The 25,364-nt window shown below is 42.6% G+C and overlaps 1 protein-coding gene and 1 long non-coding RNA gene across 4 annotated transcripts; both read left to right on the top strand.

Annotated features, from left to right (window-relative positions):
• Positions 1–98: 98 nt before the first annotated feature.
• LOC115616561 lies at positions 99–10,894 on the top strand. Of its 3 annotated transcripts, none has more exons than XR_003994318.1 (4): positions 99–149; positions 418–557; positions 1,088–1,203; positions 2,464–6,348. It is a non-coding gene; the product is annotated as an uncharacterized LOC115616561 (long non-coding RNA). The 3 variants fall into 3 exon arrangements; XR_003994317.1 differs by lacking the exon at positions 2,464–6,348 and adding exons at positions 9,140–9,223; positions 10,260–10,894 and having other exon boundaries at positions 108–557; XR_003994316.1 differs by having other exon boundaries at positions 108–557.
• A 2,391-nt stretch (positions 10,895–13,285) lies between these two features.
• C1H6orf62 (chromosome 1 C6orf62 homolog) lies at positions 13,286–21,175 on the top strand. The gene is made up of 5 exons (XM_030505958.1): positions 13,286–15,534; positions 17,494–17,670; positions 18,260–18,382; positions 19,221–19,355; positions 19,877–21,175. Exons 1-5 carry the CDS (start codon positions 15,406–15,408, stop codon positions 20,000–20,002), a joined length of 690 nt encoding a protein of 229 aa, XP_030361818.1. The 5' UTR covers positions 13,286–15,405; the 3' UTR covers positions 20,003–21,175.
• Positions 21,176–25,364: the final 4,189 nt, after the last annotated feature.

Genomic DNA, 25,364 nt, shown 5'->3' with positions numbered 1-25,364 from the left:
GCCGGCGGTGCCACGCCCCGCGGGCCACTGGCGGCAGGAAGGAGGGCGGAGCGGGCCGGGTGCAGGGGCCGTAAGGCGGGTGGGAGAGCGGGGGGTGACGGAGAACAGGCCCGCGGGCGGTCCGGGGAGAGAGTCTCACCTTGAGGACGGTGAGAGGAAAACTCGGAGTAGCGCACTGGGATATGAGACACCTCAGCTGTGCCCTGCCAGTGCCTTGCGGAGCGGCACAGGGCTGTCTGGTGCGGTCTGCTCCTGGCTGTTTTAAAGTTCGGTGCAAAAGACATACTAAGACTCGTTTTGAGGCTTTAGAATGCAGGCACTCTTTATTCAGCGCTGGGTGCACGGGGGATCGCTCCACCTAGCGTGTCAAACTCCAAAACGAGTCTTAGAGAGTGTTTCTTTTGCACCGAATTTTAGGTAACGTTTTAGCGACCCAGATGGGACAAGTGCTTCTGTCCTCGGCGGATCCTGGGATCGCAGGACGTCCAGCCGGCACCGAGCACTTCCTCGGGAAGAACCCTGATCCCCGGAGCTGAGCGCTCGAAGTAAGACCCCTGGTGAGTACAAAAGTTTCTGGAAAGTCCCATCCACCTAAGCCGTGAGGATTTATCCTACACAGTGGTTGGGTATTTTGGGTTTCTTGTGCACAACTGGGTGGGTTAGAGTCCCAGTAGGTTTGGTAATTGTGGGTTCAAGTATACAGAAGAGCTTTTTTGGATTGATTTGAATATTGACTTAAGTGTTATGTTTCTTGTGGTTTGTATTTGTGCGTTGTAAGTGTGATATAATGGGTAATAAGCCTTCTGGGGATGGGGGGCTTTTAAAGAAATCTCCCTTGGGAGGCATACTGAAACACTGGAAAAAGATAAGAGGGACCCCGAGGAGGGACTGCAAGGAGACAAGGTCTAATTACATATTGCAATCAGTGGTGGCTGCTCTACAAATTAGACAGCGGAAAGAAATGGCCGAAGAACGGAACATTGGGTTATGGTATGTTGTTAACAGTCAATGTTGTTTTTGAAAAGAAAGGGAAAGTGGGATGAAGTGATGTATTGTGATATATTTTTCACTGTGCGAAATCACCCAGGAATCTCTCAGGAAACAGAAGATGCAATAATCCCAATTGTGTGGGCTGGAGAAATACCTGGGAGATTGAGACGTGCCAAACTGTTAAGAGTTGAGCTTAAACCAGGACCAATACAGGTAAGGCTGAAACAGTACGCTTTAAAATTAGAATCTAGAATGGGGTTAGTTCCAATCATTCAGAAATTCCTTAGATACAATTTGTTAAAAGAATGAAAATCTAATACCAGTAAAAAAGGCAGACGGAAAGAACTATAGGTTAGTTCAAGATTTAAGGGCAATAACTAAGATCGTCCAAGATATTCATCCTGTAGTAGCCAACCCGTACGCTTTATTAACTGCCCTTAGAGGGGAGCTAGGTTGGTTTACAGTTTCAGATTTGAAAGCTGCCTTTTTCTGCACACCTCTTGATTTAGAGAGTCAGGAGCTATTCACTTTTGCTTCAGAAAACCCTGAGACTGGGAGGAAAACGCAATACACATGGACAGTCCTTCCACAGGGGTTCAAGAATAGCTATACAATTTTTGGAAACCAACTAGCTAAGAAGTTGGAATTATTGAGATAAAATGAAGACGGGATGGTGCTGCAGTATGTAGATGATACGCTAATAGCAGCAGAACCTCAGGAACAGTATACTGTATTGACTGTCAGCCTGTTGAATTTTCTGGGAATCAGCAGATGTAGGATATTGAAGGAAAAAGCACAGATTGTCTAAGAAACTGTAACCCATTTAGATCTTGAGATTGTAAAAGGCAAAAGACAGCTGAGCACAGAACGAAAGGAGGCCATCTGTCGCCCGCCGGCGCCACAGAGTGCCTGTGAATCGCAAGCATTTCTGAGAATGGTCGGATGGTGTCGCCTGTGGATTGCAGATTACGGACTTTTAGTTAAACCCTTATATGAGATGCTGAAGAACGACTGTAAGACCCACCTGTAATGGACAGAAAAAGGCAGGGCTGTCTTTAAAAGATTAAAACAAGTACTGACGAAAGCTCCCGCTCTGGGGCTCCCTGATCCCACTAAATCTTTTGAATTGTTTACTTACGAAAGGCAGGGAGTAGCATTGGGAGTTTTATCACGGCTTCTGGGAAATCCAAGACGAGCTGTGGCATATTTTTCCAAACAGTTGGTAAGCCAAGGATGGCCAGGATGTTTAAAGTCTATTGCAGCAACCGTACTGTTAATACAGGAGGCTTGTAAGCTCACTTTGGGACAGAAAATAATAGTATATGTTCCACATGGTTCTTACAGTGTTGGAACAGAAAGGAGGGCATTGGTTGTCCCCCAGCAGAATGTTGAAATACCAAATGGTATGGTTGCAACAGGATGGTGTCGTGCTCAAAACAACTGCCACTGTTAATCCTGCCATGTTTCTTTCAGCCCAGCTGATAGAAGGGGTATCTGAGCATGACTGTCTACAGACTGTTGAAGAAGCCTGTTCCAGTCGTCCAGACTTGAAGGATGTTCCATTAGGAAAACTAGACTAGGAACTGTGTAACGTAAGAAGGACATGGAGCTGTTGGAACAAGTCCAGAGGAGGGCCACGAGGATATAAGGGGGCTGGAGCACCTCCCGTATGATGACAGGCTGAGAAAATTTGGGCTGATCAGCCTGGAAAAGAGAAGCTGCGTGGAGACCTCAGAGCAGCCTTCCAATATCTGAAGGGAGCCTACAAGGATGCTGGAGAGGGATTCTTCATCGGGGATTGTAGTGAGAGGACAAGGGGTAATGGGTTCAAACTAAATCAGGGGAAGTTTAGATTAGATATAAGGAAGAAGTTCTTTACAGCGAGGGTGGTGAGGCACTGGAATGGGTTGCCCAAGGAACTTGTGAATGCTCCATCCCTGGCAGTGTTCAAGGCCAGGCTGGACAGAGCCTTGGGTGACATGATCTAGTGTAAGGAGTCCCTGCCCATGGCAGGGAGGTTGGCACTAGATGATCTTAAGGTCCTTTCCAACCCTTACTATTCTATGATTCTATATACAGATGGTAGTATTTTTATGTGAGAAGGGAAGTGTATGTTGGGCTGTGCAGTGATTGCTGCTAAGGGTGTAATATAGGTGAAGGCTCTACCCCCAAACACATCAGCACAAAAGACAGAGCTGATAGCTCTCACCCGTACCTTGGAATTGAGCAAAGGAAAAGATGCCAGTATTTTGATGGACTCTAAATATGCCTTTGGAGTTCATGGCCATGGAGGAATATGGAAAGAATTCAGGTCAAAGATGCTGACCACATTATGAAGCTATTAGACAGTGTCGGACTTCCTAGAAGAATAGCTATTATGCACTGTAAAGCCCATCAATTGCGAAGAACCATTCAAGATCAGGGAAACAGATGAGCTGATTTAGCGGCAAAAGCGGCTGTAGAAAAAGGCATTGAAATGGAAGGTGAAATGTTAGCTCTAATGCAGGAAAAGAGACTTGTTTTAACTGAAAACCCCAAATATGACCTTCAAGACCGAAAACTAATTGACACTTTACTAGCACAAAACCAGGAAAAGGGATGGGCGGTGACCCCTAGTGGACAAAGAGTGTAGTACCTTACTTTCTGATCAGAAAAATAGTGAAAGAGGAACATGTTAAAGTACACCGGGGATTTGAAAATTGATTGAAACACCTACGGCAAAGTGTTATTAGCCAAAATATGATAGAAGTTGTGAGATGTGCTACAGGAAGATACGAAATTTGTAGTAAAAATAATCCTAAAACTCAGAATAAAATTTTATTAGGGACCAATAAACAAGGTAATTTACCTGGAGAGTACTGGCAATTAGATTTTACTGAACTGCCAAGAAAAGAGGGGTGGAAATATTGGCTTGTTTTAATAGACACATGTATTGGCTGGCCAGAAGCCTTCCCATGCACACTAACAGAGCGAGAGAAGTGGTAAAATGCTATTAAAAGAAATGATTCCATGATTTGAAATTCCTTTGGGAATGTCATCAGGTAGGGGCTCGCATTTTATAGCGGAAGTGGTTCAACAAATGAGTAAACTATTGGGAATTTCTTGGGATTTGCCTACACCTTATAGACCTCAGTTGAGTGGAATGGTAAAAAGATAACACAAAACTCAGTTGGGAAAAATATGTCAGGAAACACCTATGACTTGGGTACAGGCTCTGCTTCTTGCTTTGGCGAGAATGAGGGTACAATCTAGAAGAAAATATCATCTCCATCCTTCGAAAATTTTATATGGACAACCATATCAAATACCTGGCCTACCTGGAGACATGCATGTGAAAGGGGAAAGTGATGTGATTAAATATTTGGTGACTTTGGGAAAAATTATATTGGAAATTAACAAACGAGTTGTCGTAAACAGATCGCTAAATTTGGATTCTCCAGCTCATCCATTCCAGCCTAGAAACTGGGTCTATGTAAAATCTTGGAACTCGGAGCCTTTGATGGAAAAGTGGAAAGGCCCCTTCCAAGTTCCCTTGATCATGTACGCTGCAGTACAGGTGGAAGGAAAAGGACCCTGGATCCACTATTCATGAGTTAAGAAGGCTCCACAATCTTGAGAGATTAAACAACAATCGTCTTTAAAATTCAAATTAGACAAAGTGTCTAAAAGAATAATGTTCCTGATAAGTTTGGCAACTATGGAGCTAACTGGTAACGGATGGGATTGAAATATATACTTATCTCTAATCCAAAGTATTACCCAAATCCTGCACAAAAATGATTGTTGGATTTGCACCCAATGCCTAGGGATTCTAGTCAAAGGTTATCCTTAATAGGAATCCCACTTGCACTTAATGTCTCTCGGACAAATAGAAAAGATCCAGTCTCAAAGTGGGAAACGTAATGGAAAAAACCAATTACATTAGAAGAAAATAGTACATGGACCTGTTTAGTAAGTTCAAGAAACGGTATCTTTGTGGGAAAACTCTCATGTTGTAATGAGACGCTCTCTTAACATGACAAACATAGACCCTGAATTCCAATGACTGAATTACACTGGTCTTCCAGTTCTGGCAGGAATAGGATGGTATTGGCTATGTGGCACAACTGCTCAGAAAATATTACCCCCAGGATGGAGAGGAGCATGTACCCTTGGAACTTGAGTTGCTAACATCACAATTATTGACAGACCATATCCACAAAGAGGACAGACAGGAACTGCCCTTGGATGAGTAGAAAGGGCTCATGATGCTATAGCTGACAGACCCTATGGGTTTCACAATTTTATGAGATGGTTCTTCCCATGGCTTGGGGTAAGTGAATTAGAGAAAACCATAATAAACATTTCAACAGTAATAGAAAACATTGAAAATAAAACCATTTATGCCATATAGGCTCTGCAAATTGAAGTATGCAGCCTGTCAAAAGTAGCGATCCAAAATAGCATGGCCCTTGATTTGTTACTGGCTTCAGGAGGCGGTGTTTGTACAATCATAAATATAGCTGTTGCATGTATATTGATCAAAGTGGCAGAATTACTACGGATTTGGGAGAGATCTGGGAACACACTAAAAGTTTACATGAAGTTACAAGAGATTACACTTCTTGGGGATTCCAAGAAATATGACATAAACTTACCTCTTGGCTGCCAAATTTGTCCTAGTTAAAAAACTTGTTGGAATAATCTTGATTTTTATAATTTGTATCCTTGCCTGGAGGATGATACAATATTGTAGCTGTTTCAGTCAAATATGTTTTAAAATTAGGTACAAAGGTTTAATATGATGGTCTCTGATGAAGATCAAAAACTCTCATAAGAAAAGGGGGGACTTGATACCTTGAATTATTTGTAAAAGACTCGATTCTGAGTATGTAGTTTCTGTAAATAATCAACCTAGAGGCAAGGTCTTGTTTCAAAACATGTGCGATAAAGAATGATGAGTCAACATTCTGAAGAACAAAACAGGAAAGTTCAGAAGAACCTGGTGTCCACATCAGGAACTGTAACCAGTTCAGACAGGTAGTCTGCAAGCAACTACCATGACAAGTTACACAACATGTCTAAACAGCGCGTGCTCATCATCAGAGCTGAACTGACGGACACTGTGTACAGACCCTAAAAGACCACCAGAGCCCCTCGAAGGACCCCAGCCTCAATTAATTGCACATGCGGAATGAGAATGTAAATATTTTAGTTAGTTCTCGGCAGAGACTGCCTCTTTCCAAGACGTGTTGCATGTGCATGTTTTTGTGCAATAAAAGGAGTGAATTTTGTATAACTCAGTGGACACACTAGGTAGAGCGATTCCCCATGTCCCCAGCACTGAATAAAGAATGCTTGCTTTCTAAAACTCCAAAACAAGTCTTAGTATTTGTTTTGCATGAAATTTTAGGTAAGAAGGCTGGAGTCACCTGAACTGAGGGAAGCTGTAGGAAATGAAACACACAAGCACTGGCTGGTGCTCATCTTAGCTATTGAAAGGTTGCATAGGATGTCTACTGGTTCCATATTCAAAATCTCCCTGTAGCTTGAAACCAGACCCAAAGTCTGTCTGACTGCTTTCTCGTTCCTCAAACTTACTGTGTTTTATAAAGATATTGTACTAAACCAAACTGAACCATGTACCCACTTTATTGTCATCACTCCTATGTAAATTCAGTACAATTTGCAAAAAAAGGGGACAAAATTAACATGGTTAAGCCACAGCAACTGATAAACAACAATAATTTTACATATGATATAGACTACAAGTCTCCATTAATTATGCATAAGGTATGCTGTTAAGGTTGTTAAGAGCCACTTTATGTTCTTGCAAATATTTGCACTTTTATTTAGGCTAACAGAATCCTCTGCTGACTTGGTTGTAGAGTTAAGGACACATTCCTTGCAGTGAAGGTCTCATAGCTAGTTTAGAGCAGCTATCAACACTTTTTCCAGGCAACTTGATGGAGCTATTAGAAATTGGCATCATTACAGAGAGAAGCATTTATTTACCATGCCACTCTTGTCAGTCTTCTGTTTGTGAAGAAACTGAATGGTACTTAAGAGAATGTCTGAAGGGGAATACGATGGTCTGATGAAAGAAAGAAGGGCAGAACATAAATAAGGATGAATTAGGAAATCTTTAAACAAGGATAAGGAAATAAAGCTAATCTCTCTTGCATAAACTTGTTCAGTCTCCCACTGACCCATTTAAACTTTCATTGTCCACAGTATCCTTTGGCAAGTACTTCTAGAGCTCAAATAGCGATTGCTTAGACTCCTCCTTTTTTTCTGGAAACCAGTATAATTATATAAAAATCTCACAAAAAGGTATCATAGAATCATAGAATGGTTTGGGTTGGAAGGGACCTTAAGATCATCTAGTTCCAACACCCCTGTCATGGACAGGGACACCTCACCCTCAACCATGTCACCCAAGGCTCCTGGCCTTGAACACTGCCAGGGATGGAGCATTTACCACTTCTTTGGGCAACCTGTTCCAGTGCCTCACCACCCTCACAGTAAAGAACTTCTTCCTTATATTTAACCTGAACTTCCCCTGTTTAAGTTTGAACCCATGACCCCTTGTCCTGTCGCTACAGTCCCTGATGAAGAGCCCCTTCCCAGCATCCTTGTAGGCCCCCTTCAGATACTGGAAGGCTGCTCTGAGGTCTCCACGCAGCCTTCTCTTCTCTAGGCTGAACAGCCCCAACTTTCTCAGCCTGTCTTCATACGGGAGGTGCTCCAGCCCCTGATCATCCTCATGGCCCTCCTCTGGACTTGCTCCAACAGTTCCATGTCCTTCTTATGCTGAGGACACCAGAACTGCACAGACTTAATTTCCACTTTGAAAATCACATCAGCAAATACAATTTCCTTGATAACTACAAACTCAGATACTTTATGGTAATAATTCCCATTTTTATGACTGAAGGTTAACTTTAAATAGGGGTTATGGCATTTTAAATGCAAAAATCTGTGAAACCAATGCTAGGAAAATACATACTTCTTGAGACTGAGTGCAATATAATGCATTTCAGCTTGTTTGTTTCATAAAAAACCCCTCTCTCTCTCATGAATACTTAGAACTATTTGCACTTCAGGTGAGCCTAAGCAAACACAGTGAGGTTTCCCATACAGCCCAGCCAATTTGTTAGATTATTCATGGCAGTAGAGAATGTGCACTTTTTAGAGCTTTTGTACTCTATTGCTACTGATAAATGTCATCAGTTTTTTATAGCAAATGACAGCTGAAAAAAAAGCTTCTTGGGAGTTCTTCATGTACTTAGTGACATGGTTTAGTGGTGGACTTGGTAGTCCTGGAGTAAAGGTTGGACTTGATGATCTTAAAGCTCTTTTCCAACCTAGTTGATTCTATGATTGCAGGAACCTGGGAAGATGGGAATATGTGGGAAGGCACTACCTAGTCCCTACTATCTCTGGGGTCTGGTCTTGCTTAGATGCTGGTGTGTGGAAACTTCCTCAGCATTACACTGAGAGAGTCTGGACCTGGTTATTTGAATCAAGTACTGGCAAAATGGTATGCCTACTTGACAGTCACATTGTGCCTTTTGTCAAGGCCTTTACTGTAACCCACAGATAACTATCTAGCTCTAGGGTGCTTAAGGACTCTTATTTCTACCTGCCACATTAAGTGCAGGTAAATGACATTGTAATTTTGTATTTCATAAATTATTAAGTAAATATCATAAATACTTTCCTATATTTTTAGTATTTAATGTAAACAGCTACTGTAACTATTTTAGATGCAGAAAACTACTGTGGAGAGGGCCAACGGAGTCAGTGCAGTGTTGTGCCTCTGAAGCACATGAATGTCTTTTAGTCTCAGTTCTGCTCTGGGTGCAAGCCCTGCAGAGGGCTGCAGGGAAGTAAGCCAGAGATCGCTGAATCAATAAACAGGAACTGTGGCTCTCGGGGGCTCTTGCTGTTGTTTTCTTGGCCTTTCTGCCCAATTAAAAAGCCATTTATTTAAGGGATAAAAGGGCTCCCCGCAATCTGCCGGGTGACACTAGGTGGCAGCGCGGCATCACAATGCCTAACGTTTCCCGTCCCTCAGCGTCTTGTTTCTGGGGTATTACATGGTATAGAGGAGGAGTGTTTCGTGTGTTACCGACAAGAAGTTCATGATTTGTCTTCTTTTCCCTAGGTTAAGCAGCACGGAAGGATGCATGAAACTCTGTCCAAAGGAAGAATTATACTAATTAAGATGAAACAAACCCAACGACAGTAGGTAACAGTTCAGCCAAAGTTTAGCATCAATACCTCACGTGCCCAACAACATATAGCCACTTTTGTCTCCACAGCCCTACAACTAGAAGGCAGGGCATAGGGAAGTGATGAATGAAGCTTAATTATGTAGCAATAGCTGTGCAGCAGATATATAGTCATCCACAGCATGATACAAGGAATGTTTTATGCGTTAAACATTGCCACTTCACAAAAGCATTCCTGTTATGTCTTAGAATTGAATGTTTTCTTTAAAGGCAGAAAACAGTGAATCACACTATATTCCAAAGTATATGAAAAAGTTTTAATTGCCACCTAATCTGTGTTGTTTGAATTTAGAAAGAATACTAATTTACTTTTGTCTCATGCATAAACATTTGGCACTGAATTAATCATAGTTCTGTTTCTGAAACAAGTAGCTTCAGGGCTGATACTACTTCTAACATACACAGCCAGTGCAGTAGGCATGGAAAGCATAAACAGAAAGATAACAGAACCAGCTCATCTCTTCTTAACATATACATCAATTTGCTACAATCTGTTAAAAACTAATTATTAACCAGAAATCGTTAAGTTTTAATTAATTATTAAGCTGGAAATTAAGAACAGAGGCATTAGTATACAATTCTGCCCATGTGCTTATAAGTAAACATTTAATTCTCAAAACAGGAGTTGGACTGTGAAATCACATAATTTGGGGGAAAAAACCACAAGAAGATGTTTCTATAAAGTTACCAATCCTTTTTTAACTTACAGAAGAAAACCCCACAAGTTATTATGCAACTGAAATGTGAAGAAAACAAGTGTTTGGTTTCACTGAAAACAGCATGGAAACAATAAAATGGTGAATAGAAAATAAAAGTTTTTCAGAGCAGAAAAGGAAAAAATACACAAGCAACCAGACATTCCAAACTCACAGTGCTTCTCAAAACTATATTACTCAGACACTTTCTCTCCCAAGGAATGTAATTTTGTGGCCAGGTCTCTCCTTACCTCCACACGATTTATTGCCCAAGCTGCCTGATCCTCTATTTTTCCAGGGTGACAGCTGAACAGTATTTACACCCCCACTGCAGAGACCGAAGTCCCTAGGGACACACAGGCATTGCATTCCTCAGAGACCTCGGGACTGCAGCTACGTGGTAACCTACCAAGTCCTCCTCACTCTGAGTGCGAGAAAGACTAAAAGACACCAGCTTATTTGTCTGTGCTGCGTTAACCAAACAGAAGCTGACCCCGCTCTACTGACTGCTGCGCTCAGCCTGGATTTCACACGCACAAGGAACACTATTTTTGCTGTCCTAATGGGACTGAAGCCTGAAAAAAGAACTATTATGTATTTTGCATATACTGCCACAACCTACTTGTTAGGTTTGTGTTGTATACCACGCACATTTCTCTCTTCTTAATGATAAAGCTTATATAATTTTAAACTAGATCTGAAGAGAGGCAGTCTGTCATTAGACCAAGTATTGTAATTGCAAAACACACACCAGCTTTCAGGCACGAAGCCTCTCTTACAAATGGTACAACACTGCATAACCACTAAGAAGCATAACAATAATATACAATTATCTGCTCAAGAGAATTATGGGTCAATATAAATATTTATTTTGCTAAGTCTTAACTCTCCATTCTGTAAGTGACGTTACTTAAAAACATACATTTTAACCAAGATGCTGGTATGTTCCTATGTATGAGCTTCATCATTGTGCACAACAGAGGAAAAGAAGCAAATTGTATAAAAGTAGGACAAGACTCAGCTATTACTCATGGTTTTAATAGTGCAGATATTTCTGCACATATATGTATAATAAACATACCGTAGTTGGTTGACGTACTCATTTGTGTAAACACTGTCAGGATATCTTTACTAGCCCATAAGTGAAAAGAAAAAAGTCTTCTCTGCGTTTGGTAAAGGTGGTAGCTGCCTATATAAGGAGGAGCAGCAATCTATACACAAGGAACCTGGAGTGATTTCAGTTCCCCATCCCCATCTGAAATGTTGTGGAAAGATTCGAGCAGCCTGAGTTTGCAGGAGACAGCTGGCAGCTGCTTAACATGTAATACTCTGTACTCGATCTCCTGTTTCCTCTACGTACATGCGTGTGTATATATATATTTCCTCCAAGTATGTATAGTCCTTATAGCTCTTCTAGAAAGCCCTCCAGTACAAAAACTGCTCTAGTGCCAGCACTACATTTGACATATTGTTTTGGATGCATTCCTCAATCGGGGGCTGGGCAGCTGCCCAATCCCTTGTGACAAAGAGCAGTAGCTGCGGCCACATCCCTTCGCTTGAGAGGGCACCCGGAGTTACTGGGCTGGAAGAAAACTCCTTCCCTTCTCCTTTGCAGGCAGGAAAGGCGCCAGTTCTCTCAGACGGCCTCCCGTGCCGGGGCAATCCCTGTGTCCCGCAGCGCTGCTTCACCCGCCCGGCTTCGCATCGGCGGTGCCGGCACAAAGAGGGTCACAGGCCAAGTGTGAGTCACGGCTTAAAATAGCAGCAGGCACAAGACTGCAGCACAAAATGCCGCGCTCTGGCTGGAAAAAAAGGGATCTAAGCACAGCTCTCGTTAAGGCCAGACTGATAATACAGTTTAAAAATGTTGGCATTTTTAAATAGTCCCAGCAGTGCAGAGCTAATGGAATATTCCTGTGTAGATGGTTTGCTTTTCACCTCCAAACGAAGGGGCGTTCACTGCCACCAGTCTGTAAGTGGGTAAGAATTACTCCGTTCCTGTTCGAACAAGAGGGGAGTGTCCTGAGTAACGAGGGAAGGCGAGGTGGAGTGTTTGCATAGGAGGCCCTGACTCATGCTGTGTGAAGACAACGAGGTCTAAGGGCTGCGACATGGCGGCTGCTTACAAGGCAGGCAGGAGGAAAACCCAAGAGAAAGATGTCTAAATGGAAAGTGTGTAAAGGAAATGAGTGTTAGAGGGAAACAGCTAATATGAAGGTCAGGAGAGAACAAGGGAAACCAGCAGAGACAAGGAAGAGGGAAAAAAAGACTGAACCCTACTGGAACCTGGGTCATTTTGGGTGGTGAGGCTTATCTGGGGGGGAAACGGAAGGGGTGGGCACAAACGCCTGAGTTCAGTGCTTAAGATGGTGATTCTTCCTAGTCGGCCCGAGCCCTCTGGTGTGAGGAAGCCAGGTAAAAGTAAGGCATGGCCTCACTGCACTTCCATTGCAGGGCGGGTGGAAGGAGCCTTTCCTCATAGGACAGAAATAAACCCGCTTACTTTCCTCACTTTCCTGTTTTTACTTTCTTCCGAGGATTAGGTTTGGGTCTCTGGAATAGCCATTACTGCTTTACAACCATTAGCCCGCCCCCTCGGAAGCACTGCAACCACCAGCACAGAGGAACACAGCCTGTTGTACACACATTTTGTGCGCGGTGGTTTCTGTTGCAGGATCAGTACTGGAGCCAGGCCGTCGCCACGTTAACTTTTAGTAAATACTGGATTTCCATTTTTTTAAATTCACAGTTTACTTCACACACGTAGGATGGGCTGAACACAAACCCCAACGAACGGAACTAAACAAAACGTGCCACTACCAAGCTTAAAAGCTGTGTTTACGAAAATGTTTAAGGCGAAAACACGCTTAAGCATTCCCTTCGTGCCCGAGGGGAGGCGGGAGGGACGGAGGGACTGGCTTTGGGGAGCAGGCGCTTGGCGGGGCAATGGCGTTACCTCCCCCCACCCCTGCGCCTTCCTCCCCTCACAGCGCTGCTGTTGAGCAACTCCATGCGGGTCCTTCTCGCCCCGGCGTCACGTGGGGCATGAGGGCGGTGGCACGGGGCGTGACGGTGGCGGGGGGAGGCAGGGGGGAGATGCGACCCGGATTCTTCCCGTGGGGACGGCTCGCGGGCGCCCTGCCGCTGGCGTGCTCTCCTCTCCGCTCGTCCCGAAAAGGCGTGCCCGTGGCTAGCGAGGCTGCCGCTGAGCCTTGCTGCCCGGAGCACAAGATTCCGTCGTGTCTCCCCCCACCTCGGGGACCGGAGCGCTTGGTACGCGCCGGCAGAGCGCGCCTGCGCAGTGCGGGCAGGGCGGTGCCTGTGTGACTCAGGCGCTGCCATTTTAAGTGGTGGGTGCCGGCTGCGCAGCTCTGCTCCGCTCCGCGCTCGCTCCTGTGCCGAGCCACCGGCGCACGCCGCGGCGCTGCCTCTCACTCCTGCCCGCCGCCTTCGAAGACGTTCCGGGACCGCCTGGGCGAAGGGAGGCTCGCCTCAGCCCTTTCGTCCGCCTTCCGGCCGTCTCCATCCGCCGCTCCGGGATCTCTATGCCCGCCGCCCTCCGTAGGAGCCACTAGCGCAGGGACCCGCCGCCGTCTCCTCCTCCTTCCGCTGCTGCTGCCGCCGCCGCCTCTTCCTCCTTCTCCTTTTCCTCTCTCCGCCACCATTTCCCCACTCCCCGGCACCGGGGCGCTGAGCTAGACTATGGGGACCAGGTTGGGGCTGCGCAGCGGCAGAGCGGGCGGCCCGGTCACCGTGTCCACTGCAGCAGGCATGGGGGGGCTCCGCGGCTTCGTGGCTTTATCTTGACATGGCTCCTCTCCGTGCTGCTAGCAGCGCCGCCGCCTCCACTGCTCCTCCTGCGCCCGCCGGCTGCGGGTAGCGAGCGGGCCACGGGCTCGGTCTCTTGTCTGAGTCTCTCAGTCTCTTGCCTAAGTGGGGGGGAGAAGTTTTGGGAGGGGTTCCTTTTTTGGTTTTGTTTTTCTTTTTTCCTTTGCTCACGAGAGGAGGAGGGGGGGGAATACTTTTCCTCCCTTTTTCTTAACGTGGTCCGACGAATTTGCTGACCTAAAAACTTAACCCCGACTAATCAAACACCGGGGTGGGGAAAAAATGTCTGGAGAGAGGAGGAAAATAACTTGATAATTGGGGATTTACTTTTTGGGGGGAGGGTGTTTTAGAGGTTTAAAATTGCAACCTAGAGTTGCAATTTTTTATTTTAAAAAAAAAAACCTCTCAAAATTTTGACACCAGAAACCTGTTTTGCGAGAAAAGCAGGAGCAAAACTCTCCCATGTTTCCCAAGTCGTGACCATGAAGTGAGAGGGGAGACGCCGTCCTCCTGCGGGTGTCCCGCCGCCCTGGGCACAGCCCGCCCGCCCGCCTGCTGCAGTCTCTACCGCCCTGCGTAGGGAGAGGCCTAAGGAGAAGCGAGGAGCGTTGGCCATGCACAGCCTCGGCTAACCGGGCTCGCTGTGGAGCGCAGCAGCAGCTGAGAGAGAAGGATCCCCGGGGGATCAGCAGCCCAGGGAGCGTGTGAGGTGCTGGGGGATGTAGGGCTCTCCCACTGGTAAGGAGCCTGGGTTTGGGGCACTGATTTGGGTTTTAGTCTCTAGGTGAGATAATACTGTCCTTTAAACCCCTGCCCGCCCCTCGTCTATGGCCATCATGATCCCTCTTCTCTTTGGCAGCAGTAGCCGCAGGTCAGTGATGTGCCTGATGATGAGCAGGATGAAGTTAGAAATGAGTCTGCTGTTTTTTCTCTTTGCTCCCCTGCAAGCCGTCACTGTGTTGTCTGTAGTTGATTTTGTTGTTGGCAGAGAAATGTACCTCCCAGGATGTGCACTCCTCCTTTGCACCCTTTTCTCTGCTCTCCACCAAGTGTAATAATTCTAAAGGGGGGAAAAAAAAAAAGGCGGGCAACATAGCAATAGTGGAAGGCTGAGAATAATAATCAGTAGAGTCATGGATCTGGCTGGGGTAAAACGCAATTTGTAATTTCAGCTTCACTTTTTTTTTTCTTCTGTAAGCAGAGCAAAAGTACCCCCCTCCCCATGGATTGGGCTTGTGCCAGTTGCTTTTTATTGTACACATAAATTGTGATAACATTTGTTTGTTGGTTCCTTTTTTTCTTACCCACTTATTCCTGCAGCTAAACTGTTAAAATTTTTTGTCTTCAAAATTCGTAGGGATTTTTTCTTGGTTTATTGTAAAATCCCTTCTCCAGCCATGGCTGGACAACTACTTACTTTGTTCCTTGACCTCTCCGAAAGGCCATTTTCGTAAAGTATTGCCTGAGGTGTGGTTTTGGGTTACATTAGCGTTTTATCTGTTTAGTCATATTAGCAGGAATCAAACGACTTGTTTCTGTTGTACTTGAGTCTTATGAAAAGGAGCCCATAGTTTAGCGACAGTTTCCAAAGGCTTTAGTACCACCTGTGTTACAAAATGGGGGACCCAAACTCCCGGAAGAAACAAGCTCTGAACAGACTTCGTGCTCAGCTTAGAAAGAAAAAAGAATCTTTAGCTGACCAGTTTGACTTCAAGATGTACATTGCCTTTGTGTTCAAAGACAAGGTAACTTGGTTTTAACCTTTCATGCCGTGTTGTCTGTTGCAGTGCATATTAACTACGCTGTGTAAAGTCTTGCTGCCTGATTGCGTATTATGGCTTGTCCTTAATAGATTCCATTGTCTGTCTATCATTTCTTTTTTAATTACCATAATGCTTACTTAGCTCATGTTTGTCATTTTGGCTTTTCATGTGTTTGTAGTTTTGTAATGCAGAAGTGCCAGTGCCTCGTTAAATGATTACGTGATAACTTCTGAATTGGATGAATGTTTTTCAGAGTGAATACTGTAATGTGTTAAGCCTAATTGGAGTCTGAATTGCGTAATTGTTGGCTGTGAACAGTTGAGTTGAATAGGGAGATCTGGTTGGTTCGATTGCTAAAGTAACTGCATTTATCTGGTTAAAGCAGAAGGGAAGACCTGGCAGTTGAAGGGAGGGGTTGTGAAATGCAGTATTGAAATGGCGCAAATGTGCAGGCATATGTGAAACTGCTGCTACCATTTTGAAAGGGAGCGGGGAAGCAAAAGAGGAAGTCTTTGCTTGGCTGCTTCTGCTGCTGCTGAATGCTGTGTGTGTGGGCCAGGGTGGGGAGCCTGGTGATATTTCTAAAGCTAACTATAGACCCAGAGTTGTAGGAGAGTTTCTGTCCACAGATGGTGAAGAAAAGTAGGTGCTTGTAGTAAGAGAATGTGCTGAACAAATGATAAGGAAGTGAAGATAGAAGCAAATGGTAACAGAGTTCATAATGCACCAAGTGCATGTAGAGGAGCACTGAAATTGTTTAATCCCCTCAGACGTATAGTTTTTGCATTTGCTTTAATAGCTGTGTGTTTTAGTGAAGGTAGTTTTCTGAACTTTAATTGAAAAGTTTACTCAATTCTTAAATTCAATTTGCTTTTGTTCTTCAGTTCTGCTGCAAACAGATGGATATAGTGGGATGTAATTTCCTGGTACTGTCTTGCAGTAATGGAAAGAAATGTGAATGTTTAAGCAGTGGTAATAATTAATGTAACAATGGTAACAATTAGATGATTAACAATCATCTAATTCTTAGATGATATGACTGTAATGGTTTCAGCTGAAGCATTAATGCTTTCTGGTTGCTTTGTAAAAATTTGTTGCAGATGCCTGTTTTAAATCCTACAGAATTTGCTTACAGTGAACTGAAGATGTCCATCCAGTGCCAGTTTGCTTAAAATAGGAGTTTAGCTCAGCCTAGCTTGGTTGTCACATAGTTGCCCATTATGTATGTTCTAGCCAGGGGCATGGGAGGTTATTTGATAAAATATGCTTTGCCTGTCATGTAGTTCTTAAATAGGTCAAGACTTCTCATGAGCTATAAGAAAGCTGTTAGAAGCAGATATACAACTTTAAGCAATTTTACATACAGCAGAAAGTGTTTTTCCAAATTCCCTATGTTTTGGCCTTGCTTGAGAGAGACTGAGATACTTATAGTGAGTATAAAAGTTACTTAGCAAATCAAAATAGTCCTCCTTTGAGAAGGTTATGACTTATAGCTAACTTCCCATTAGACCTTGATCACGCACTGTTACCAGATGTGGCTTCATAAAGGGCCAGCTTTAAAGTATTGAAAAGGGGGGAAAAAGTGTTGTTTGATTTGCAGAAGCCTCTTGGTCAGCCTGGAGTCATGTATTCTACATGATAAAAGGGCAGTTTTCTGTTCATGTTTAGATACAGCTTTACTGTATGCAAGATTGGCATGTAAATCTGCATCTTTGGAGACTACAAAAACATGTTCATTTTTTTATAAAAGTTGTTGCACTGATTCTGTTTAATTTCTAAAATTTTGCATGCCACTTCTAGTGTGGTTTATGTCCAAGTCCTAATTTAAGTGATGTGCACTTCATATGTGAATGCTAACAGAAAATTACAAATGCTGACAAACTGGTACCTATAATTGCATAGAAAGGATTGTAATCTTCATGTAACCTATGCTTCTTTCAGAAGAAAAAGTCAGCGCTTTTTGAAGTGTCTGAAGTTATACCAGTCATGACCAATAATTATGAAGAAAATATCCTGAAAGGTGTGCGGGATTCCAGCTATTCTTTGGAAAGTTCCTTAGAGCTTCTGCAGAAGGACATAGTACAGCTTCATGCACCTCGCTACCAGTCTATGCGCAGGGTAAGGTTCCTCTTTACACTTGCTGAGTTTTAGTTTTCAATATTGTGCTGCTTTTTGTGGCTCTTAAGGCTAATTCTGCCTTTATTTATAGTTTTTTAATTGTCTCTATTGCTGCACAAGGATTTTGTGGGCACATGTTTATGGGGTCTGTTCTGAAGGGTAACAGCATATGTATTCTTAAAGCCTGTTTAAATACATAGTGCTCAAGCTTTACCCTTCATCTATCTCATTCAACTATGCCTAGGGAATTATATCTTCTTGCCATCCTTGTTCTTTAGGAGCCATGTGTTAGTTCTTGCAGCAGCTCTTGCTGCACAGCTAAATGGTTTTGCATTACAAATATTGGAAGACAGACAGTCTTTGCTAATGTTTTCCTAAAAGTTGGAATTTATGTTAACTGGATACTGATACTAAATATCAGTGGAAGGCAAGGAAGACTTTTTAGTTGGGCTACGAGTAATACAAATGGAACATTACACAAATATGGTAATAAATACTATCTTTCAATTATGTGTCTGTGTAGATAAGTTGCTGATCTGTGTCTTTGACTAATGGAGGGAATCTAAGTACAGAACTTTGCTACTTACAGGATGTGATTGGCTGTACCCAGGAGATGGACTTCATTCTTTGGCCTCGTAATGATATTGAGAAGATAGTCTGTCTCCTGTTTTCTCGGTGGAAGGGATCTGATGAACCCTTTAGGCCTGTTCAGGTATTTGTTTTTGCTTAACTTCATTCAGTAACTTGCACCTGGAGGGGAGGATAAGTACTCTCTCTTCTTAACCAATTCATTGATAAGTTATGTGTCTTCTGCAGATGCTCAAGTGTGCTCTGTTTTTATTCATGAAGCAATCAGTGTTTTGAATGCCAAATTCCGTTTCCTATCTTTATGCACTGTTTTCTTATCACTTCCAAAGTTCACGTGACTGAAGGACCTTTGCAAATGACGTGTTTGCAGGTGCATGTATCATGTTAGTGTGTGGCTTTTAGTACAGTCGAATCTTGGTCATTAAGGTTTTCAGAGTATCCTGAGTTGCTGTATTTTATTAAAGAGAATCTGAGATGGAGTTCTTGCAGTATGATTTTACCTTGAAATAAATTTCAAACATTTTAGACTTTTTTTTTTCATTTTCAGTAGCCGGATTTAGCTGTTTGCATTCAGATTTTTGAACAGTGTTGTATGTATTTTCTGTGCCAGTTCTGCAGTAACAGTTGGAAGCAATGTGCTGTATTGTTGATGCATAAGGATGTTCTGCCACAACAAGCTAAATCCAGTTTTATATATGCAGTTGAAGTCATACCTTCGAATTGTTAGGACGTCATTGCAATGGCTGATGTCAGCATTGGCAGAATGAAACTTGGGAATTCTTTAAATTGTGGCAAGACTCAAGTGTGCCGTTGTCTCCTGTGGTACCCCCCCAGTTTCTGCTTTTCATAGAAGAGAGAAGGAAAGAAACAAAAGTGGTTGTAAAGCTCCGGATGGGAGGAACTCGGTTAAATGTGAGCTTTAGTTTCTTAAACATTTTATTCCCCTCATTCACACAATGCAGGCCAAGTTTGAATTTCATCACGGTGACTATGAAAAACAGTTTCTGCATGTTCTGAGCCGAAAGGACAAGACTGGAATTGTTGTCAACAACCCTAACCAGTCAGTATTTCTCTTCATTGACAGACAGCACTTGCAGGTAATCACAAAATGCTTTTTCTTCTGGGGAACATCAGTGGTCTTGCTGCAAAATGCTGAAGTAGAAAAATTGCTCATGCGTTCATGCTTGAATTTCAACTGTCTCAGAGGAAACACGTGCTATAAATAGGATTAATATGTGCAAAAAATTAATACATGCAAAAGGTGTGGGCCACAGATGTGTTCACACATAATTAATTTAAGAGGTTTGTGTTAAAAATTAAGGTCTAAAATAGGCTTAATAGTGGTTTGGAAAAATGAAAAATTGGCGTAACTTGGGTGATACTATAGAAATTCTTCAATTGAAGAATGAACAGAACAGTGAAAATATTTTAGGTACTAGAGGTCAGACTAATAGTGAGTTCAGGCTGTTTATACGAGTGAAACGGTGGCTTTTAAATGTCTGTATTGTTCCTCCACAACCAGAGGCAAGCTAAGGATTGGGCTGGGTTTGCTGCGCGTCTGCCTGTTAGTCTTGAGTTAACTTTCATGTTTAATAGATTTTGTTTTCTTTGCTTCTAGACTCCAAAAAACAAAGCTACAATCTTCAAGTTATGCAGCATCTGCCTGTACCTGCCACAGGAGCAGCTCACTCACTGGACGGTTGGTACCATAGAGGATCACCTCCGTCCTTACATGCCAGATTAAGGTTCTGGCCAGCAAAATGGGGAAGATCACAGAATGCAGCAGTGGATTTTCACTTTCCTCACCACTTTATTCTTTCAGAATTTAGAAGAAAATGGACTCATGTTCAGAACACTATACATTGTGAACCTTGATCATCCTGGATTTTTTTTATCATTTGTATCTCAGAACTTTACAATTTATTTTTTTTTAGATGTTTTCTGCATGGACCTTGTGAAAGAGAGGATGCTCTGCACCTTCTGCACTGCATCAGCATCTTGCTAAAATGTGAAGTGAAGGGACTGTACACTGAAACAAATGTATCTGAAAGCACAAGGTGATCATTTGTGGTGGTGTTCCCATTTGTGCTGGTCATGCTCCCTAACATCTGTAATGTTAACCATCAGTATTCGGAGGGTGAGAAGTGAATGTAACGGGTATAAAAGCCTTACAGCTTTGCTGTTAATGATTGTATCAAAGAGCACTATCAATCATTTTAATGAACAGAGAAGTGGCTATTACAATAGGAAGTAAATGTGGGAAAGAAATCTGTCTTAAAAAAAGGCATCTCATTTAATGTGTAGGCATTTCTTGCCTCTTTTATGTTGCTGGGCCATGTCTAAGTTTACTGGCACTTTTGTTTTGGATCTCTTTCCCCAAGTTGCTGTACAACTGTATGAAGTATTCTTTCAAGTTGGATGCATTTATACAGATGAGGCAGACCTGGAGTCTGAAGTTGCTAAAGCAGCTAAAAATAAAGTAAAATAATAGCTGCAGAAACAATGTTGGTAGAGGATTATTTTTTCTGGAGAGTTGAGACTTGTAAACTTGCAGGTGAACTGTGCAGGAAATACTGGTTTCTAAAACATTTCTTATGGAAAACCCATTGAGGTTTGGTTTTTTTTTTTTTTTTTTCTTTTGGAATAGACGTTATAAAACAATGTAAAATAGTGTTTGGAGTGTCAAAAGTTGGTTCTGACAGAACATTTTAAGATTGTGCAATGATAAAAGGAAGACTACTGTATAGTTTTGATGACAAAGAAGGCTCTGCTTAAGGGTTGAGTACTTTACTGGAGTAAAACTGCATAAGCCTGCTCCCTTTGGATAAAACTAGTGCTTACCTGTTTAAAACTTGTATTTAGCTTTTATTTGGAATTGGAAAAAAATTGGAACTTAAATAAATTAGATGAAAGATGACTCTCTGTATTTATGGAAATCCTCTGAACTGAATTTTAGCAGTCTTGCATCTTGACAGTATCACCCACTGCAAACACTGAAAATATACGGACTTTAAAATGGTATTAACAAAGATTAGCAGCAGAGTTTTTACATATGTGGGTGACATGTTTGGTTTGAAAAGTAGCTGTGAAACATACTACTAGCATACTACTGTATTGGTATGTGGATGTTTCTGGTTCTTTGGTCATAAAGTCCTCCAGGTTAAACTGGAGCACCCTAGAAAAAACACCACCTGAAAGCTGCAACTTCACTTTAAATGCCTTAAGTCACAAAGAAATACCTTGAAAATGCTGCTCTACAGAACGTGAAGACTTTCTAGAATGTTTAGTAATCAACATACTTGCTAATAGTACTTAAGATTTCCCTTCTTTGAATGGCCCATAAGACCTAATAGCAAGCGTTCACATGAAGCTCAAGATAGGTTTTGTAAGGTCCTGAATGTTTAAGTTTTCATGAGTTTGGATTCTGCTTCCCAAGTGCAATCCCTCTGTTTCTTCTTAATGTGTCATCTCACAGCAGTGAGAATATGGCTCTAGTTAATCTAGGTTAGCAAAGGAAATGACAGCAGTTCTTGCATTAGGGATTTTTGTTTTCTTCATTCTAGTTTCTCTTAGCAGCAGCTTTGAGTTGTTGGCCTGAGTGGCTGCATACAAATGCTTTTTAAGTGTTGGCGATGGTATGATCCTGTAATTCTCTGTTACAGGAAACAACCTGCTCAGTTTATTCACTTTTTTAGTTTTGTATGGGATGCATAAGATGGACAAGGCTACTCATTTGGTCTGCATGACAGTGATCTCAGAGCTAAATACTATGGTGCTTTCTTGAGAGAACATAGCTGTATAATACTAATTAGTTAAATGGGGTCTCTTCTACCCAGCTAACAAATATTACACTTTTGCTGTGCTATCAGATAGAGTTGATGGCCTACTGCATTGTGTAAGCAATGGAGAAAAAAAGTAGACAAAGGGGAACAGCAGTCTTCAGAGCATGAGAATCTCGGGGAGTACATGAGTTTGTTCCTAAATCATTTGGTGTCTTTGAAAGGTATCTTTTTCTCCACTTGAGCAGGATGGCTTCTGAAGGAAAAGGTAAAGCCTGAAATTGTCCCACTCTTTCACAATAGACCTTCTAGTTCAATCTCAGAATACTCTTCTGTACAGTTACTTCGGCAGAATGCCCTTCAGAAGTGAATGGAAGCAGTTCACAATACCTAGGTTTTGGTTTCAGGCCCTCTTGGTATCAGCTTAGTGGCTTTTTGGTAGGCTTTCTTAACTTCAGAGCCTAGGTTTTATGTCACAAAACTAATGTTCACAAAGTAGTTTGTGACTCTCTAAACCAGATTAGTTGGTTCAGTGGAGCTGTTTGTAAACATAAAAAGGGCTCTTTCCTAAGACAAGAATTTTGGTTACTACCTGTTATTGTAGGTCCTTTGGATATGCTAATAGCAATAATTGAAATATGCTCAATATTTCACCTGAATACGGGAGTTTTGCCAGGCTACTGCTTGAGGATTTGTCATGTGGACTTAGCAAGTGCCAATGGTTCAGCAAAATTAGGTAGGCAGAGGCCCATTAAACCTTGCATTGAAATGAAGTGTCTGGTGATGGGAAGCTTGTGTCAGGTGCTTTCCAGATAACAAGGAGAAACTTCTTAAATGTCATAGCCTGTACATGGCTCCATAGTTTCCCTTTGTTTGTCAGACCTCTTCAGCTGCACGAATGGTATCAAAAATACAGCAAGATGGCCAGAACTGCTTGTGCAAGAGTTGCCCAAGTGTAATAGGCCTGTGGCTAGTTTGCAGTTGATGCCCTTTGTCTCATAGCACAAATTGCTGCTCAAAAGTTGTTTTGTTACACTAAAAATGCTGTGTTGATACATCAGGTAGTAGAAACACATTGGGGATATCAGTGTTTCTCTTGCAAAAAGCAAGAAATCAGATACTCAAGAGTGGAGTTAACCTTTGAGCATTGAAAGCTTTAGATGAAGGTACTGATCTCTTGCTACAAGCTTATTTTTGGATTGGTGGTGGGGTTTTTTTTCATATCAGAATGTTAAGCCTATTGGAAACAAAGCTGGTGGAAAGATGATAATTTTGCCAGTTTCAATTTTCTAGACTTCTAAAAACCCATCTGTGAAAGGAATACTTGATCCATATTTACAAAATGCAGAAGCAGCAGACTCTTCACTACAGGTAGGTGCTCTGGTCCTTGTGAGTGACCATATCTCTTTGTTGGCACATTAAGGCATCATGTATTAGTTTTAGAATTGCTTTCAAGCTTACTGTAAGTGCCATAGATTCCTGCTGCTTGTGCCTGCTCCTGGCTTGAGAGCTCTGCAGGCGTCTGTCCCTGCCCATGTCTGTTTTGCTGCTGGGAGAATGTGGCGTTTTCTGGCGCTTATCACATCCCGAGTCATTAGGTTACTCACAGTTAATGAACACCATCTCCTGTTGCGTCTGGATCTCTGGGGGCTGAGAATGGTCACTTAAGGGGTTTTTTTGCTCCTTAAGTGTGAAATTACTCTAATGCACTGTTACAGGCTTCATTTGAGACTACATTAAGGTTCCTGCCGCTAGCATGGTAGCTGTTAGAGCCAAGAATTACTAGACTACATTTACATGCATTAAGCAGATATATGCTGTGAGTTTACCTAACTGCCATTTTCTTTTATTAGCCTGGAAAAGCTTCTCCCTTTTTAGTTTTGCACTTACTGCAGCAGCAAATTTGGAAGCTCTATAAGCTTACGGATTCTGGAACAGCTTTCTGAAATGAAGCAATGAGATAAAGGGTTTTAATAGTGTGTTACAAAAGGGGAAAAGTTTAGCGTGGGTGTTTGAAGAATGGTACTAGCCTGAGTGGTGTTTATTCTAGAACTCCTTTTGTGGAATTTTTCATTTTGATAATTGTTACATATAAACCACTCTTTCCTTATCCACAAGGCCAGTGTTATTATGTGTCCCTTAGTATTGTTAGCACACAAAAAGGATATTTATGCATAGGGTTTGGCTTTCATTTGCATCTGTACTACTTGATGTGGTGCTGGTGTGTGTGCAAGGCTTGTAGGTATCTCCTGTACCTGCTAGGCTGCTCTGCTATGCTGCCAGAGTTTGCATGACTCCAGGTTAAAGGTTCAGGCAGAGAGCAGCCCCTTCACTAGAACTGTAAGTTCCCCTAGCTCTTTGCCTGCTGTGGTGCATGGTGGCTGCGTGCTTTGTGTTAATTTAGTGTTTCAGTCTTCCTTCTTGTGGTGTTTTTGGAGTACAGATGAACTCTCTGCTGTCAGGAATGCTAAGAAAGAAATGGCAGTTCCATCTAGAGCAGTAGGTACTGCTTCCTGATGGGTGCACCACAGTGCAGAGTTCATGAAGCTGATGGGACAACACGGATGTGGTAGAGGGGTGCATCAGCTCTACAGGTTAGCTGAGGCAAGCGAAGTGATGAGCGTAATTCCTCTTCTGCATGGCTGACTGAAATGCTTTTTAGGGCTGAAGATATCTACGACCTACTTCTGCTTGGAAAGGATTTACATATGGAAAAGTCCCTTAATTTGAGCACAATTACTTCATGCTAGAGCACCCACTCTAAAAGCTGCTTTTCTGCACTCTTGAAATCTACTCAAGCAGTTACTGCTTCCAAGCAAAACAAATCAAAGATCCAGAATCCCACTACAGTGGTACAGCCCCAAGGCACTGTTTTGGTGAACGAAAGTTAGTTGGTTGGTTTGTTTTCTGGAGGATAGCCAATGTGTCTTGTTTGATTAGAGCTTGCAGGTAATTTACTCTGGTATAGGTGAGAACTGCATATGCTGCAGTGTCGCACAAGTGTGGCAGCTTGGGACCAGAGGATCTGGCAACAGCAGTCATTCAGTGCACGTGTTACAGAATCACAAAGGTATAACTGTCATCACTTTGTCCCCGAGCACTTAAGTAACAAAATAGGAATCAAAGTCTTTTTTCCTTCATTCCCATGGCCAGTGAGGTAAGGGAGAAGTTTTGGGAGTCTCTTTCTGCTCTCTAAATGGATTCTGCAGATAGAGGATTCTAAAATGGTTAGTGATAAAATGCAGTTGGAAATTCTTCCGTATGCCCTGGCAGTGGCTCAGAGCCAGTCAATGAAGCTGAACAGAATTAAACTGCTGTTCAGAACAG

This window comes from Strigops habroptila, chromosome 1 (assembly GCF_004027225.2).
Source record: "Strigops habroptila isolate Jane chromosome 1, bStrHab1.2.pri, whole genome shotgun sequence".
Classification (NCBI taxonomy): domain Eukaryota; kingdom Metazoa; phylum Chordata; class Aves; order Psittaciformes; family Psittacidae; genus Strigops; species Strigops habroptila.
This window is presented reverse-complemented; position numbering and strand designations above follow the sequence as displayed.

Coding starts and splice junctions, on each gene's coding strand:
- C1H6orf62 (XM_030505958.1), top strand. CDS start 15,406: ATGGGGGACCCAAACTCCCGGAAGAAACAAGCTCTGAACAGACTTCGT. Junction 17,671..18,259: donor GCTACCAGTCTATGCGCAGG/GTAAGGTTCCTC, acceptor TGCTACTTACAG/GATGTGATTGGCTGTACCCA. Junction 19,356..19,876: donor TTGACAGACAGCACTTGCAG/GTAATCACAAAA, acceptor CTTTGCTTCTAG/ACTCCAAAAAACAAAGCTAC.